The 19,166-nt window shown below is 40.8% G+C and overlaps 1 protein-coding gene across 14 annotated transcripts in view; it reads right to left on the bottom strand.

Annotated features, from left to right (window-relative positions):
- The window catches only part of DZANK1 (double zinc ribbon and ankyrin repeat domains 1), a 77,889-nt gene that overhangs the window by 13,317 nt on the left and 45,406 nt on the right, over positions 1-19,166 (bottom strand). For 9 of the 14 annotated variants that reach the window (XR_013331602.1, XM_077750186.1, XM_077750193.1 and 6 more), the window contains 5 exons: positions 7,808-7,933; positions 6,807-6,971; positions 5,294-5,501; positions 2,385-2,488; positions 398-472 (listed from right to left, as the gene is read on the bottom strand). Coding sequence is in view for 13 of the 14 variants with exons in the window: in XM_077750186.1 (XP_077606312.1) it covers positions 398-472; positions 2,385-2,488; positions 5,294-5,501; positions 6,807-6,971; positions 7,808-7,933 (678 nt within the window). In the remaining variant the exon portion in view is untranslated. The remainder of the gene's footprint in view (positions 1-397; positions 473-2,384; positions 2,489-5,293; positions 5,502-6,806; positions 6,972-7,807; positions 7,934-19,166) is intronic. The other 5 variants (XM_077750190.1, XM_077750194.1, XM_077750198.1 and 2 more) reach the window with 1 other exon arrangement.

Raw genomic sequence — 19,166 nt, 5'->3', positions numbered from 1 at the left:
TCACCATATAAGAAGGCAGATCAAGGGAGACAGCCACAAAATTTGGCTTATTTCTTATAGGCAAATAGATGAAAGTACAAACAGGCAAACATTTTTGTCAGTCTTTCATCTACACCCAGACTTCTGTGAGTATAAAAAAGCCTGAGAACCATAGGACCGATAGGGTCGGCAGTAATTCCTGTTCTTACTACATCTTTATGTGCCTGAAACCCGGTTTCTCTGGGGTTTAGCACAATTATTTACCTAATCCTATGAAATTACTGACCATTGTCAAGTTTTATAATATTTGGAACTTATGTCTTCCATGGGTTACAAAGAAGAACTTCAATAGACTATAGACTACAATTTACTAGTTGAGTCAATTTTCAAATGAACAGTTTCTGAAAGTTTTACTCACCTTGTTTGATACTTGAATGTAATTCAGCTGGATGCTAACTTCATAGCCATCTTCATGGACAGTAGCAGAGATAAGCTTTTAAAAAAGCGTTAGAGAGAATTCACAACCATGCATGTGGGACTTAATGTCCTGAGCAACAGCCAAGAAATCCTGAGATGTTAAACTGTAAATGTAATCAAACATTTCATGAATTCAAAAGAAGGCAAGAAAAGAGAAACAAAAGAACAGAAACTAAGTAAGATAAAATACAAGTAGCTAAATAGCAGACACAAATCTAGCTATATCTATAATTCCACTAATTGTAAATGAACAAAATTCATGTTCCCATCAAAGAGCAGAGACTGCCAGACTGGATAAGAAAGCAAGACCCACATTTATATTCTACCAGAGAAACACATTAGGTTTAATCAAGCCACCTGGCTGGATGTCATCAGCTGAGTGTCTTGAGGGACCAGGCCTTGGCCATCAAGAGCCAAGTATCATAGTTGAGAAGCTTTCTTTGTAAGCAGCAGGAGGAATTTCCCTCAAACAGGGGTCAACAAATGCTTTAAGGATCAGATAGTAAGAAGTTTAGGTTTTGTGGGTCATTGCCATTGCAGCACAAAAGCTGTTATGGCCAATAAGTAAATGAATGAGTATAGCTGTGATCCAATAAAACTGGATTTACAAAACAGGCCTAATTTCCCCCACAAGCCATAGTTTGCAGACCCCTGGATTAGGTGAGACAATGAATAAAACTCCAAAACATATTATCAAAGGAAACTGAACACTACTTGACAATGAAATAGTTTCAATGTTGGCCTATTTGGTGACACAGGATCAAACAGGCTGATTTTTAAAGGTTCCTTCTAGTGTTACGACAAGGAGAAGAGGTCCTCTCACACAGCTGTCTCTTTATAGTGGCAATGTAATGCCAGAGAAAGAGCATGGGGCTTCAAATCTGGAATCCCCCAAGAGACCCAACAGTGCAGCCCTGGGGAGGGCACTAAACCTCTGTGAGCCAGTTTTCCTGGGTGTCAAAAATAAGGCTTATTCTGATTCTCTACTGCAGTGTAAAACATCACCTCAAACTTAGCAGGACTGAACAACCACTTTATTAAGTTCGTGGTGGCTTCCCATAGGGCACAGAAGGGATAGACTATCTTGGCTCGACATGTCTGACACCTCATAGGGAAGACTCCAAATGGCATGTTTGGAGGCTGGAATGACCCAGGCTCTCATGACTCGTCTGCCTGGCTCCTGAGCCAGGATGACTCCAGGCCCGGGTTCAGCCAGGGCTGCAGACAGTGCACCTACAGGAGGCCACGGCATGGGGCCTGGGTTTCTCATGGCATGGGGGCTGGGCTCCAAGAAGGAGTGTTGGGGGTCAGTGTGCCAAGTAAGAGGACCACACCCTGGGAGTCCCATAGCACCACTGCCACCACACTCTGTTATTAGCCCAACTGCCATAAGCCCTCCCACTCGTCTACCAGGGACAGGGACTCTGCCCTTTGCAGGGAAAACTAACAAAGAATTGGTGGCCATTTTGAAAAGCTGCCACAAAGGTAATATCCCTGCCTTGTAGGTTTGTTATGAGCACTAGAGATGGATGAACATAATGTACACAGTGAGTGTATCATTAAATGGCTAAATTACCACTGCTGCTAATACAGAATGGATTTAAGTGTGCAATTTGGGTAGACTAAATTCTTCTGGGTCTTTTAGCTCTGACCACAAGAATCTCCATAGCACATTGAATGTAAAAGCATGGACTGTTCACAATTTACTATCTTATCTTACTTAGGTCAGGTGTCCAGAAGCAGACCCTGAGACAAGACACAGGCGCAAGTGATTTATTATGGCAGTGCTTGTAAGGAAGTGTGGAAAGCAGGACAGGAAAGGGAAAGGAGACAAGCAAAGTTCAATTTCAGGTGAAGACAGTGGAGGGGGACTGCAGCCTGATCCTATGCGAAGCTCAGAGTGGAAATTCCATTCAGAGCTCACCCACCTTTCCCATTCTGGGTTCTGCAATCAAGGCCCGGAACTCAGGGTTGTTCTGAGCATAAGACCTGAGGTGAGCAGAGATATGATCCAACTGTTTCCTCCAGTACCCTAAAGAAAAAGAGAAACCCATCCATGTGGATAATCCTTCTGAAGCCAAGAAAGAAAAATGTTCAAGTATACCATGCATTCTCAGAGAGGTGTTTGTTTGTTTGTTTGCCAAACTTTATATGGTTTTTGCTTACTGAACCTTGACTACGTACTAGAATACATTCCATTTTTGTTCCCAGATTTTTAAAATTACACATGATTAATCATAGAATAGTACAGAATCTCAAAAGAACATATTTTGAAGAAAGACAGAGGGAGACAGAGAATCCCAAGCTGGCTCCACTCTGTCAGTACAGAGCCCAGCATGATGCTTGTATTCATGAACCATGAGATCATGATCTGAGCCAAAATCAAGAGTCAGACACTCAACTGACTGTGCCACCCAGGAACCCCGATTTTATTCTTTTAAAATTAACCATATTGAGATATAACTTTTAAGCATACAGTCTGAATTTCAGCAAGTGTATTTTTTACTATGTATTTACTTTTAGTCTACATAGTTAGGTATTGTCTGTGGCTTGCATAGAGGGTTTTTTTTTCTTTTGGCATGGAGCCCAATGTGGCATTTGAACTCATGACCCTGAGATCAAGACCAGAGCTGAGATCAAGAGTCGGATGCTTAGCCAACAGAGCCACCCAGGAGCCCCTATTTTTTCTTTTTTTAGAAATCCATGGTGAGAATTGTTACCTTCTAATGAAATGTTTAGTCCATAAAATTTAATGTAATTATTGATATGTTTTGGTTTTGACTTACCATTTTATTATTTGATTTCAACTTTTCCCATTTGTTTTGTTTTCTTTATTACTACTTTCCTGTTTGGGGGGGAGGGGTAATTTGAATATTTTTTAGAATTGTATTTAAATTTTCTCATTAGCTTTTTAACTGTATTTCTTGGCATTCTTTTGAGTAGTTGCCCAAATTATTAAAATATAGATTTTTTTAAAAAGTGTATTTATTTATTTTTGAGAGAGACAGAGTGCAAACAGTGGAGGGGTAAAGAGAGAGGGAGAATCTCAAGCAGGCTCCGCACTGTCAGCACAGAGCCCAACATGGGATTCAAATTCATGAACCATAAGATGATGATCTGAGCCGAAATCAAGAATTGGACACTCAATTGACTGAGACACCCAGGAACCCCTATTTTATTCTTTTAAAATTAACCCTATTGAGCAAACTTTTAAGCATACATTTTGAATTTCAGCAAGAGTATGCATCCCAATCAATATGTAGGACATTTCCATCATTCCAAAAACTCCCTTGTGCTCTTCTGCAGCCTGCACAGGGTTTAAACACATTTGAATTCACTAGGTGTCACAATTTAACACTTGGGGGATGTCACATGAGTCTGGATTTCTGGTTTCTTATGGGCAGACAGGAGATGCATTTATAGGAAATGTCCAGAACAAGCTAATCTATAAAAACAGAAAGTAGGGGTGCCTGGGTAGCTCAGTTGGTTAAGCGTCCGATTTCAGCTCAGGTCATGATCTCGCAATTCCTGAGTTAGAGCTCCATGTGGGGCTCTGTGCTGACAGCTCAGAGCCTGGAGCCTGCTTCAGATTCTGTGTCTCCCTTTCTCTCTGCCCCTCCCTCACTTGCACTCTCTCTCTCTCAAAAAATAAATAATAAACATTAAAACAACAACAAAAACAACAACAACAGAAAGTAGATTTGTGGTTGCCAGGCACTTGGGTGAGATGTGAGCAGTGATTGCAAAAAAGAATATCAGGTCTACTTTTAGGGTGATGAAAATGTTCTGGAGATAAAGAGTGGTAATGCTTCTATACTGCTGCTAATGTACTCTCGCTGAATTGTACACTAAAATGGTCCAATGGTGAATTTTAGAATGGTAAAAAGAGAGAGATAATGGCAGATAGCAATAATGGCACAGACTAACAACATTTCTACCATAATAGTAGCAATCCATATGTACTATTTGATTTACAGACTAGATGACAGAGCTATAGGTGAAAACATCAGAGTATTAAAAGTTTAAGGATGAGCTATAATACAAAGGAAAATTACCTAAAGAAAAACAATGGGATTTACTTTTATTGATTGATTGATTGATTGATTGATTTACTTACTTACTTATTTATAATGTTTATTTGAGAGACAGAGCACAAGTGGGGAGGGGCAGAGAGAGAGGGAGACACAGAATTCGAAGCAGGCTGCAGGCTCTGAGCTGTCAGTACAGAGCCCAATGCGGGGTTCAAACCCACAAACTGTGAGATCATGATCTGAGCTAAAGTCAGATGCTTAACAGACTGAGCCATCCTAGTGCCCCATTTACTTTTTTTTAAATTAATTTATTTATTTTGAGAGAAAGACAGAGAGAGAACCAGTGGGGGAGGGCAGAGAGAGAGGGGGACAAAGGATCCAAAGTGGGCTCTGAGCTGACAGCAGAGGGCCCGATATGGGGCTCAAAGTCACAAACCATGCCATCGTGACCTGAGCCAAAGTTGGATGCTTAACACTGAGCCACCCAGGTGCCCCAGTTCTTTCTCTTTAATGTTTATTTATTTTTGAGAGAGGTTGGGGGGTGGGGCAGAGAGAAAGGGAGACAGAAGATCTGAAGCTGGCTCTGTGCCAACAAAACAGCAGAAAGCCTGATGCGGGGCTTGAACTCACAAACCACGAGATCATGACCTGAGCTGAAGTAGGACGTCATAACCGACTGAGCCACCCAGGCACCCCAAAGGGATTTACTTATGTACAGAAATAAATCTAGAGGAATAAAAAATGCACTTTTCTTTCAGAGAAAGAGGGAATTCCCTCCTGACAAGAAAGTGTGCCTTTTCCCTCACCTCTTCCTGGGCTGACGGCTGTGAGGAGAGGCTTATGGTCACTCATTTTCTCATGCCTCTGCTTTTGAGAAGCCATTTCCAGTTCCTTTTTGGCTAGTAGTGCACCAGATGGGTAGAACAGGCCAGTAGTCTGTGTGCCCACATCCTTCTGAGTCCCAGCCTCAGGTCTGAGCAAAGGAACATTTAGGGGCTGCCAGGCAGATCGGGGCTATGAGCAAGGCAGAAAACATAAAATACTAGAATATAATTTCATTAATTCTTCATATTACTTATAGTAAAGAATTCTAATCATAAGTAAAAATGTCTCCAAGAAACTGTACTCTGAACCTAAAAGAGGTTTTCAGCCCACCTTCCTTGGTCTGTCTCTCCCAACAACTCCCAGCCTGATCCATAAAGCCAGCCTCTTCTGCTTGGCCATTTACTATATCAAATTCAACAAATCAACTGAACTGATATTCCCTGTCTTGCTGCCCAAGGCCTGAAACAAATCTATCCTCTCAGTTCTACAATCCAATGGAGTTACTACTCATCCACATGCAACTACTGGGCACCAGTATTTTCTCTGAGACATTCCTGCATCTGGACACGGGAACTTGCAAGGACCATCATGTAAGGTTGTGTAGGTTGTGTACTGCACAGCATCACTGCATCTAACAGGCTAACATTCACCTGGTGAGCATCGTAAATTTGCATATTTATTAGGACAGTTTTTCTGGTAAGTGGAAGAAAATGTCTAACAAAATTAGTATATTACAATCAGTTTCCAGCAGATGGCAGTCTAGTGTCTTGAAGAAAGAACCCTTGGTCTCATAGGTGTCATATGGGCTACTGACACTCCCAGGATGCATAAGTGGCAGTCTGGGTTAAAAAGGCCATGAACTCCCTAAAAGGGAATGCAAAGTTGCCGACTGCATGTGCATTCTAAGAACTATTAGTCTTCAAATTCTTCTAATGTAGAGCTAAGAAGAAATCTGAAAAGTCTTCACATAGCTTAGAGAAATTCATAAAAGGTTAATATCAAGCTGGTTAGAGATTAAGTTCTTCTGAAAAGAACCCTGTAAGATATTTCTTAAACTATGTGCAGTTGTTTTAAATGTCACAAGTGATTTCATAAACCTGATATAAGTTTTCTAAAATATAAAAGAGCAGGAGCAAAGTTCCTAGTATGCTACATAAGCAGTTCACGAGAAGGACATTCTGTCTCACATATTTTAAAAACCCACTTCTCCCTCATGACATTATATCAAATTACATTATTTATATTAGTCTTGCAAATGCAATTAGAGCTCAATCTACTACAAATAAACACTTAGATCTTTGACTGCAGAAGAAATCACTTGAGTGTTTAAAACCTAAATTGACTGAATTTACTTACACACCTAGTTGAAAACCCACGTGAAAAGTCTACATGTTTAGCTCTCTTTCCCCGGGTTGATCCCCAAGGTAGAGTACACAAAGTCAGAGTCCTGGGCTGTTCCCCAGGCACGAGCTCTTATTACAGTGAAGGCCTCACCTCAACAAAAGGGCCAAGTTGTCCAGCAGCGAGAGCCAGGCTGTTGTCCATGCTAAATCTTGCCGAGGACTTCACATAAATACCACAGGAGCCACAGAATCGGGCAGATGGGTGATTGCTGGCCCCACATTTAGGGCAAATTGAGCAGCAGGCAGAAATGCCCGGCTAGAGGATAGAAAACATTTTTACATCTTCATAAATATTAGAGTCACAATTTTCCCATGTAAATTAGTCTCATACCACACAATCTCTGGCCATCAAATTAACATATGCCCATACCCTTGACCCTGCAAGTCTGCCTTCTAGAATTTGTCCTACAGCTGAACAATTGCACAAAGGAAGTATATTTAAGACCATTCTCTGTGGGATTGTGGTTTTAGGGAAAATAACTGGAAATAATCTAAATGTCCAGCAAAAGGGGATAGCCTCAATATATCATGGTACATACAGATAGTGGTGTATTATGGAGCCACTGAATAAGGGGCTATAAATAAGATATGTTGTTGGGTGAAAAGAACTGAGTCAGCGTTCATATTAAACTACCAGTTTACTTATGAACACACTGAATGGCTCAAGAACACTCAGACACTAGGTAACGGTGACTGCTTCTGGGGATAGGCTCTGTAGGCGTGGGATGAGAAGGGAGACTAACCCTTCACACAAAACCTTTTGTATTATTTACATGCAACACTTATTTGAAGAAATGACTCTTGAGTGTTTTATTAGAAACGTAAGCAGACAATTCATAAAAGAAATACCAATAGTCAATTAATGAGTGAAAAAGTTTAACCTCAAAGAAATGCAGAGTAAAACGGCAATGACAGAGCTTTCTCAATTTAAGGGAATGAATTATCTCTGTCTCCTGAGTCTTAGGTAACTAAGTACTAGTATTCAAATCCCAAGAAGTGATTTCGGTAAGGCAGGGGAAGAGGAGGAGCCTGGGCCTCTTCCCAGGGTGGTGGTGAGGCCTCGCACCAGGAAGCTCAGATTTAAATACCCACCGTGGCTCCACACCAGTCACAGAAGCAAGCTTCCCGGCGATTCCTGCGACCACACTTGGAGCAGGAAATGGTCTCCCCTTTCTGAGTGGGCGGAGGAGGGGCTTTATCTCCACTGCGCATGAGCTGCTGAACGTAATGGCATTTATCAATAGGCAGATCAATACTAGATTCTGCATTCCCCCTCTGAATCCAGGGGGAAAAAAAACCCAGATCAATGCAAACACTGGAAATAAGGTATTTTTGTCCCAAAGAATAAAACTATGATGAGCTTCACTAATTAGCAAATTAGTACAAAGAGGACACATTCCTTCATAGCAAGTACATGAAACTGGTGGCTCGTGCATCTTGACATTCCTCAGTATTTTTAATACCAAATGTGGTAAGCCTACTCCTGATTTACTATGACAACATTTATAAAGAAAGAATGTATGGGGCACTTGGGTGGCTCAGTCAGTCCAACTCTTGATTTCAGCTCAGGTCATAATCTCACCGTTTGTGAGATCAAGCCCCACATTGGGGTCTGCACTGACAGAAGGGAGCCTCCTTGGGATTCTCTCCCTCCCTCTCTGCCCCATAACTCACGTGCACTCTCTCTCTCTCAAAATAAATAAGCATTAAAAAAAAAAAAAGAATGTGGGGTGGCTGAGTGACTCAGTCACTTACATGTCCAACTTCAGCTCAAATCATGATCTCACAGTTTGTGAGTTCGAGCCCTGCATCTGGCTCTGTACTGACAGCTCAGAGCCTGGAGCCTGTTTCAAATTCTGTCTCCCTCTCTCTCTCTGCCCCTCCCCCACTCTTGTGTGCGCAAGACATTTAAATAAATAAATATTTTTAAAAAGAATGTAAGCAGGGGCGCCCGGGTGGCTCAGGAGATTAAGGGCCCGACTGCGGCTCAGGTCATGATCTCACGCCCGCAGGTTCGAGCCCCGCGTCAGGCACTGTGCTGACGGCTCAGCGCCTGGATCCTGCTCTGTTTCTGTGTCTCCCTCTCTCTCTGCCCCTCCCCCACTCTGTCTCTGTCTCAAAAAAAAAAAAAAAAAGAATGTAAGCAGACGCATGTTACCGAAGGTATCACAATTGAGGTTTATCTTCTATCTTTTAGGGCTTTGGTTTCCATCTGGGAATGTGAATTTATTTTCCACCCCTGACACATGAAAAGAATTATTTTATTTCAAGGAGAGAGAAAGAATTGTTTCATGAGAATTCCTGAAACTTTGTTAGGTAGACCTGGATGAGAATCTTTGCTCCTGCTACTTATTTATTGACTAGTATGAGATTTTCTCATCAGACAAATGAGGATGATAGTATTCATCACTGCTACGTGATCACCTGCCAAGTGCAGGCACCCTGCTGAGCACTGGCCCAGTAGTCTCCCATCAAACCACACAACAGATCTGTCATGTGGGTGCTATATTGTCCCCTGTGTTTTACAGAGGTTGGCGACTGAGACACAGGGAAGGTGAGAGTTGATCCTAGGCCATCTGATTGTAAAGCCTGACCTTTATCCATGTCTCCATGCGGTTTTTTCACGGGTCTGTAGGTGGGGTTCAGGTGGTTAACGACGATTAAGTATGGAGGGATGCTTGGCACAGGGTCAGGCTCCATGTCAGCTTCCCTCCCTTCTCTTGCTTTCCACTAGATCTTAATTTCTTTAAGGGAAAGGCATACTTCACATTTTTTCCTCACTAAGGCAGCACCTTGTACCTTGGCACAGCTAAGTCATTCAGTTACTGAATGAGTGAATGTGAATCAATGAACAACTGATTCAATTGATAACTGCCACCTGTTCCATGTACAAAATTAAGAATGTGCACACTAGGGGAGACATTTTCTAAAGGATGTTTTTTCTCCAAGATAAATATTTCAGTTAACTTTATTTGCACGCTTATATCCTGTTTTACTTCAGGTACTGTTCTATTATGCTAAAACAGACATCTATCTAGAAAGAGGTCTCATTAGCCCTCAGTATCCACAGAGACTGAGAATGAAGATCTCTCTTTGCATATGCTTACCCTTACCCTATTTCTGTGCAATTAGCAAGAGACTCCTTGGAACAAATCAAAAGAGAAACCCTTTACACACTTTTGCTTCAGACTCAAATTTCAATTTATCCCACTACTACAACAGGGTTTTGATATAACACTTATTGACCTGGGTTTCTAAATATAGTCTTCAGTGGGTGTCTGGGTGGTTCAGTCAGATAAGCATCTGACTCTTGATTTTGGCTCAGATCATGATCTCATAGTTCACGAGATTAAGCCCAGAGTCAGGCTCTGCACTGACAGCATGGAGCCTGCTTGTGATTCTCTCCTTTCCTCTCTCTCTGCGCCTTCCCAGCACATCCTCTCTCTCTCTCTCTCTCTCAACAAATAAATAAACATAAAAAAGAAATATAAAGTCTTCAGACCTTTTATTTAAATGCATCTACCAAAAAATGCATCTAGGGGTGCCTGGGTGGCTTAATAAGTTAAGTGTTTGACTTTGGCTCAGGTCATGATCTCATGGTCTCTGAGTTTGAGCCCCGCATCAGGCTCTGTGCTAATGGCTCATAGCCTGGAGCCCGTTTCAGATTCCATGTATCCCTCTCTCTCTACCCCTTCCCTGCTTGTGTTCTTTCTCTCTCTCAAAAGTAAACATCAAAAAAAAATTTTTTAATGCATCTACTGTTCAGGTGGATATTTTCCTATTATTTTATTCCATCCATATTAATGCTGCTTAACAAAGAAAAGACATAAGCTATCAGAATGAATACACATTATTACTTTTATAGCATTTCAATGACATATACCCTCATTGTGACATCCAAACTCTGATATATCTTTCAAATAGAAATCAAATTTTGAAAACAAATTCAATTCTGCTATTGTTCCTGGAACAGTTTTGCTGATGTGAGACCCAGAAACAACTACATCACTGACAGGTAATAAAATCAATTTAAATTATTTTACTATTTATGTAAAAAGTTCGGATTATCTGAGAAGATGGATTTTTTTGCTTGACAATTTACTTAAATTTATCAGCAAGATCCCTCCAAGAATTCCAAAGCACCACTGTCTTCTTTTTTTATGCTTTCTTAATCTCGCTATTTTTCTCTCTGGTGCCTTGGAAAATTGCAAAGTGTGATTTCATGGTGACAGCATGACATAAAATCTGGAACCATGCTCAGTTAGAGGAATAAAAAAACATCAACAAAAGAGGGGCGCATGGGTGGCTCAGTCAGTTAGGTGTCTGACTTCGGCTCAGGTCATAATCTCGCAGTTGGGTTCAAGCCCTGCGTCGGGCTCTATGCTGACAATTCAGAGCCCAGAGCCTGCTTCGGATTCTGTGTCACCCTCTCTTTCTGCCCCTCCCATGCTCACACTCTGTCTCTGTCTCTCTCTCTCTCAAAAATAAATAAACACTAAAAAAAATTTTTTTAAATCAACAAAGAGTAAAATTGTATCAGATTTGATTTGAGAATAGATGGGTTTTCTTATTCAATTTGCCAGTTCATTAGCATATTTTTTTTAGGAAAAAAAAAGCCACACCACATATTATGTAACATAAATCATCTTAAAAAAACAAAACAAAACAAAACACCAAACTGGGGCGCCTGGGTGGCTCAGTCGGTTAACCATCCAACTTTGCTCAGGTCATGACCTCGCAGTTTGTGGGGTCAAGCCCCGAGTCAGGCTCTGTGTTGACAGGGCAGAGCCTGGAGCCCACTTTGAATTCTGTGTCTCCTCTCTCTCTGCCCCTCCTCTACCCAGATTGTCTCTCTTTCTCTCTCAAAAATAAATAAACATTAAAAAATATTTTAAAAATATATAAATAAAAACTTTTTAAAAACCCAAACCTATGCAGATTTTCCTTTTGGTAATGACAGAGTAAGACCATACCAAATAACTCCCAACCAGAAAACTATCAAATCTTCTCATAATTCCTGAAGGCATTGGAGAATGAACAGAAGCAGACAGACTCTTGCAGCAAGTGCACACAAGGAGGAGGGGAGTTATACAAAATTAGTTTCCTTTGAGCCTGGGGCTAAAATGCTGCATGTGAAATGGTAAGGATAGGGCAGAATTCTGGCCAGGAGAACGAGAAAACTGAGACTGTGAAGTCTTTGGTTACTGAAGAGGCAAGGAGATCCCAGAAAGAAAAGAAACAGACTGGGAGACACGAAGGCGGAGAAGTAGGGAGCTCCATACATTGCACTTGCCCCCATCTCTCAAACCGAGAAGGCCTGAAGCCATAGGAACGCTTACAGAATCCAGGAGTTTGGGAGGAAAAGGAAACAGAGTCCTCTGAGAAAATAACCTTATAGCATGAGTGCCAACTGGGGAAGATAAAAATAGGCCAGGACCTGGAGACAACGGAGGGTGGGGAGGGAGCCCCCTTTGCGGAGAGCTGCAGTGAGTACAGGGGAAAAGAAAGAGAGGCTGAAACTGCTCAAGGAACTGTCCCTGTCCCTGGAGAAGAGAAAAACCTCATCTCGGGACAGCGTGATCCAGTTTCCAGCTGGGCAGCTGACTCTCAGCTGGACACCATGGTCCCAGGTGACTCCAGGAGAAACCTCTCCTTTGCTCGCCAGCTCCACCCGGAGGGGAAGTAGCGCGCCTGAAGCTGCTCCGCCGCTCTTCTAGCTTGGCTCTATCCACAGTGGAGAGGCGGCCAGCTTGAAACTGCCCAGAGGGACTTGGCCTGCGGGTTTATATTTCGGGTGGTATCAATGGGACGGGCGTACTAAGATCTGGAAACAAGGCATGGGTTGGGACATAGAGCAAGGCCCACCTTGGCTACACCTGCGGCACAGGGAGATCGGACCCAAAAGAGTGAGTTGCAATGTGTGGTTCAAGAAGGAACTGGGCCGCCGCCATTTTTCTCCCCATAACCACCAAGGGGGGACCTCAGGGAGCATCCTGCAGGATGCAGTGGAGGCTAAGACCTGCCTACACCAAACCACGCCCATCCCTGCTAGAGAGTTTTTTTTTTTTTTAACCGGAGCCTGGGGCAAGACCAACATGGATGCACTGCCATGATTAATTCTAGATCAATTCTTTCTATTCACGTATATTTTCCCTTGTCTCATTTGTATCTTCCCCTCTGCTGGACTGGGCACATTGGTCATTGGTTTGCTTAAACAGTCACATTTAATCCATTCTCTAGATGTATATTCTACACTTCCACTGCTACCTTTCTCTCTCTCTCTTTGGAGTAATCAGACTAGTATCTCTGAGTAACATTATCCTCATTTGTTTCTCTTCACCTCTTACCATATTCTCCTCTTTCTCTATCTGAATTAAGCCTCTTAGTCTTTCTGCTTCATTATTGTCCAATTTCGCTTCCTCCCCACCCTGTTATTTCTTTTTGTATGTGCTCTTCCATCAGCACTGCATACACCCTGCTCTTTATTTGTAGCTGGGAATTCTGGTTTTATGCTTTTAGACTGTCCTTTGTCTTTGGGGTGTTTTTCTTTTTCCTTTTCTTTTCTTCTTTTTTATTTTTTTATTTTTATTATTTGTTTTTTCTCCTTCTTTTCTTTTTTCCCCTTTTTTTTCTTTTTCCCTTTCAGTTTGCGTGTTTGCTGGATTTGTCTGTTTGTGTGCCTTTGTTCCCTGTGTGTTTATCTGTTTTCTTTACCAGGACTACCTCAAAAAACAAGCCAAAGCACACATGGTGGAGAGTCACAAATACCACTACGAGTAGGGAACTAAAATAACCAAAGTTTCAACAAGAGAAACCAAGACACACCATTCAAAGAACACTTCCTGAATGGTCAGGCCCTGGACAGTCAAAAAGCCTTCTTCAATACAGCAGTACTTGCAGGTGCAGAGTGCATAACAAGCTTTTAAAAACGAACAAGAGACAGAAAGCTAGCCAAAATGATGAAACGGAAGAACTCTCCTCTAAAGAAATTCCAGGAAGAAATGACAGCTAAAGAACTTCTCAAAACAGATATAAGCAACATAACTGAGTAAGAATTTATAACAATAGTCATAAAATTAATCACTGGCTTCAAAAAGGCTTGGAATACATCAGAGAAACTACTGCTACAGAGACCATGGAGCTTAAAAATAGTTGTGATGAATTAAAAAATGCTACAAATGGGATGCATAATAAAATGGAAGTGTCCAATGCACAGACTGAAGAGGCAGAAAGGACAATAGGTGAATTAGAGGACACAATTATAGAAAAAGAGGAAACTGAGAAAAAGAGAGATAAACTGATCCAGGAACGTGAAAGGAAGAGTTTGAGAGCTCAGTGATCCAATCAAACAAAAACAATATCTGTATCATAGGAATTCCAGAAGAGGAAGAAAGAGGCACTGAAGTAATCCCTGAACAAATTTTAGCAGAGAACTTCCCCAATCTAGGGAAGGAAACAAACATTGAAATCCAAGAGGCACAGAAACTCCCCTTAGATGTAACTTGAATCCATCTTCTGCACAACATATCAGAGTGAAACTGGAAAAATATAAGGAAGGACAAAGGGTCCTAACATAAAAGGAAAACCTATCAGAGTGGTTGCAGACCTATCTACTGAAACTTGGCAGGCTAGAAAGGCATAGCAGGAAATCTTCAATGTAATGAACAGAAAAAATAGCAGCTAAGAATCATCTATCCATCAAGACTGTCATTCAGAATAGAGGAGTATCAAAGTCATTCCAAATAAACAAAAATTGAAAGAATTCGTCACCACTAATCCACCCCTACAAGAAATCCTGGGGGGGACTCTCTGATGGAAATGTTGCAAGGAATGCAAGGTACCAGAGACACCACCACAAGCATGAATCCCACAAAGGACACAATGACTCTAAACCCATATTTTTCAATAATAACACTGAATTTAAATGGGCTAAATGCCCCCAATCAAAAGACATAGGGTAGCAGAATGGATAAAAAAACAAAATCTATCTATTTGTTGTCTACAAGAAACTCATTTTAGACCTGAGGACACTTTCAGATTGAAAGCAAAGAGATGGAGAAATATATATCATGCTATTGGAAGTCAAAAGAGAGCTGCAGTAGTTATACTTATATCAGACAAACTGGATTTTACAGTAAAGCAGTAACAAGGGATGAAGAAGAGCATTATATAATAATTACAGGGTCTATCCATCAGGAAGAGCTAATAATAATAAATGTCTATGCACCAAATACGGAGCACCCAAATACGTAAAACAATCAAAATCAGAAACAATCTTAGGGATAAGAATGTGCTAATAGCAGGGACTCTAATACTCCACTTACAGCAATGGATAGATCAACTAGAAAGAAAATCACTAAGGAAAAAATGGACTTGAATGACACATTGGACCAGGTGGATTTGACAGATATATTTAGAAGTCTACATCCTGAGGCCATGGAATTCACTTTCTTCTCAAGTGCGCATGGCACATTCCCCAAGAAGATCACATACTGGGACATACAGCAGCCCTCAATAAATACAAAAGAATTGAGATCATACCATGCACACTTTCATATCACACTGCTATGAAACTTGAAATCAATCACAGGAAGAAGTATGGAAAACCTCAAAAAACATGGAGGTTAAATAACACCCTATGAAAGAATAAATGGGCCAATCAGGCAATTAGAGAAGAAATTTAAAAATATATGGAAACAAATGAAAATGAAAATACTACCATCAAAACTCAATGTGATTCGTCAAAAGCAGTCCTAAGAGGAAAGTACATTGCACTCCAGGCCTATTTCAAGAAATTAGAGAAAGCGCAAGTGCAAAATCTAACAACATACCTAAAGGAACTAGAGGGAGAGCAACAAAGCATCCCAAACCCAGTAGGAGAAAAGAAATAATAAAAATCAGGGCAGAAATAAACAATATAGAATCCAAAAAAACAGTTGAACAGATCAATGAATCCAAGAGTTGGTTTTCTGAAAAAATAAACAAAATTGACAAACCTCTAACCAGGCTTTTCGAAAAGAAAAGAGAGAGCACCCAAATAGGCAAAATCATGAATGAAAATGGACTTACTAAAACCAATTCCTCAGAAATACAAGCAACTATCAGGGAATACTATGAAAAATTATATGCCAATGAACTGGACAACTTAGAAGAAATGGACAAATTCCTAAACACACACTCACTACCAATATTCACATGGGAAGAGATAGAATATCTGAACAGACCCATAACTAGTGAAGAAATTGAATCAGTTATCAAAAATCTCTGAACAAATAAGAGCCCTGGGCCAGATGAATTCCCTGGGGAATTCTACCAGACATTTAAAACAGAGTTAATACCCATTCTTCTCAAGCTATTCCAAAAATAGAAATGGAAAGAAAATTTCCAGACTCATTCTACGAAGCCAGCATTACTTTGATTCCCAAGCCAGACAGAGACCCAGCAAATAAAGAAAACTATAGGCCAATATCCTTGATGAATATGGATGCAAAAATTCTCAACAAGATATTTGCAAATCGAATGCAACAGCTCATAAAAAGAATTATCCACCATGATCAAGTGGGATTCATTCCTGAGTCACATGGCTGGTTCAATATTCACAAATCAATCAAGGTGATACATCACGAGAACAAAAGGAAAGATAAAAACCATAAGATCCTGTCGATAGATGCAGAAAAAACATTTGACAAAATACAGCATCCCTTCTTAATAAAGACTCTCGAGAAAGTTGGGATAGAAGGAACTTACTTAAACATCATAAAAGGCATCTGTGAGAAGCCCTCAGCTAACATCATCCTCAATGGGGAAAAACTGAGAGCTTTCCCCCTGAGATCAGGAACACAACAGGGATGTCCACTCTCACCACTGTTGTTTAACATAGTGCTGGAAGTCCTAGCATCAGCAATCAGATAACAAAAGGAAATAAAGGGCATCAGAATTGGTAAAGAGGAAGTCAACTTTCACTTTTCACAGACAACATGATACTCTACATAGAAAACCCGACAGACTCCACCGGAAGCCTACTAGAACTGATCCATCAATTCAGCAAAGTTGCAGTATATAAAATCAACGTACAGAAATCGGTTGCATTTTTATACACCAATAATGAAGCAACAGAAAGAGAAATCAAGAAACTTATCCCATTCACAACTGCACACACAAAAAAACAACCCATAAAATACTTAGGAATAAACCTAACCAAAGATATAGGAGGTCTGTACGATGAAAACTATAGAAAACTTATGAAGGAAATTGAAGAAGACATAAAGAAATGGAAAAACATTCTATGCTCATGGGTTGGAAGAATAAATACTGTTAAAATGTCATTACTACCCAAAGCAATCTACACATTCAATGCAATCCCAATCAAAATTGCACCAGCATTCTTCTCAAAACTAGAACAAACTATCCTAAAATTTGTATGGAACCATACAAGACCCCGAATAGATAAAGTAATATTGAAGAAGAAAACCAAAACAGGACACATCACCATCCCAGACTTTAGCCTCTACTACAAAGCTTTCATCATCAAGACAGTATGGTATTGGCACAAAAACAGACACATAGACCAATGGATTAGAATAGAGAACTCAGAATTGGACTCACAAATGTATGGCCAACTAATCTTTGACAAAGCCGGAAAGAGTATCCAATGGAAAAGAGACAGCCTCTTTAACAGATGGTGCTGGGAGAACTGGACAACAACATGCAGAAGAATAAAACTAGATCATTTTCTCACACCATACACAAAAATAAACTCAAAATGGGTAAAGGATCTGAACGTGAGACAGGAAACCATCAAAACTCTAGAGGAGAAAGCAAGAAACAACCTCCTTGACCTGAACCGCAGCAATTTCTTACTTGACACATCCCCAAAGGCAAGGGAATCAAGAGCAAAAATGAACTATTGGGATCTCATCAAGATTAAAAGCTTCCGTACGGCAAAGGAAACAATCCATAAAACTAATAGGCAACTAACAGAATGGGAAAAGATAGTTGCAAATGACATATCAGATAAAGGGCTAGTATCCAAAATCTATAAGGAACTCACCAAACCCCACACCCAAAAAACAAACAACCCAGTAAAGAGATGGGCAGATCAAATGAACAGACACTTCTCCAAAGAGGACATCCAGAGAGCCAACAGACACATGAAACGAGCTCAGTGTCCCTCCTCATCAGGGAAATACAAATCAAAACCACACTGAGATACCACCTCACGCCAGTCAGAGTGGCAAAAATGAACAAATCATGAGACTATAGATGCTGGTGAGGATGTGGAGAAATGGGCCCCCTTCTACACTGTTGGTGGGAATGTAAACTGGTGCAGCCCCTCTGGAAAACAGTGTGAAGGTTCCTCAAAAAATTAACAGTAGAACTCCCCTATGACCCAGCAATAGCACTGCTAGGAATTTACCCAAGAGATACAGGAGTGCTGATGCATAGGGGCACATGGACCCCCATGTTCATAGCAGCACTCTCAACAATAGCCAAACCATGGAAAGAGCTTAAGTGTCCACCAACTGACGAATAGATCAAGAAGATGTGGTTTACCTATACAATGGAACACTACGTGGCAATGAGAAAGAATGAAATCTGGCCATGTGTAGCAACATGGATGGAATTGCAGGGTGTTATTCTGAGCAAAATAAGTCAGGCAGAGAAGGATAGATACCATATGTTTGCACATATAGGTGGATTAGGAGGAACGTAACAGAGGACCATCAGGGAGAAAGAGGGCAAAAAATAGTTGGGGGGAGGGAGGGAGGCCAACCATGAGAGACTCTTGAATGATGAGAACAAACTGAGGGCTATTGGGAGGGAGAGTTGAAGGGGGTAATGGGCATGGGGGAGGGCACTTGTGGGGATGAGCACTAGGTGTTAAATGGAAACCAACTTGACAATAAACTATTTAAGAAAAAAAATTCAGTATAATTTTCTAATGGAAAATAAATAAATAAATAAATAAATGAAACAGCGAATGGATCCCCAAATTCTGTACTCATCTCTTAGTGACCCCTGAAAGATGCGGGCACAGAATACTCAAAGCAGGCCAGGTAAAGACCAAATATCTAAACGGAAACCAGACTTTCTGCTCCCCTACTGCTAAAAAACCCCAGTTTTCTTGGTTGTTGGTATGCTAAGGAATTTTAGATTTAACTTGGCATTATACGTGTTAGGTTGTGGAACTTCTGGATTCTGTTACTAGTGTCCAATGAGTGCTGGGATTGTTGTTTGCTTTGCCCTGCTCAGCTTTGCTTTGCATTAGCAGGTAATAATATATCTGGTTTGGGGTATATCTGGTTTGGGGAATGCATTGCCTGGAATGAACTAGAACTAATGCCTCTCAAAAGAAAAGAAAATCAATTTAGTCCAATCCTAGGGTAAATCAGATATTGGAACTAGGAAAAAGAATTTAAAACATATATTCTTCCCATAATAAAGAAAATGT

This window comes from Crocuta crocuta, unplaced genomic scaffold (genome assembly GCF_008692635.1).
Source record: "Crocuta crocuta isolate KB4526 unplaced genomic scaffold, BGI_CrCroc_1.0 scaffold209, whole genome shotgun sequence".
In the NCBI taxonomy this organism is placed as follows: domain Eukaryota; kingdom Metazoa; phylum Chordata; class Mammalia; order Carnivora; family Hyaenidae; genus Crocuta; species Crocuta crocuta.
This window is presented reverse-complemented; position numbering and strand designations above follow the sequence as displayed.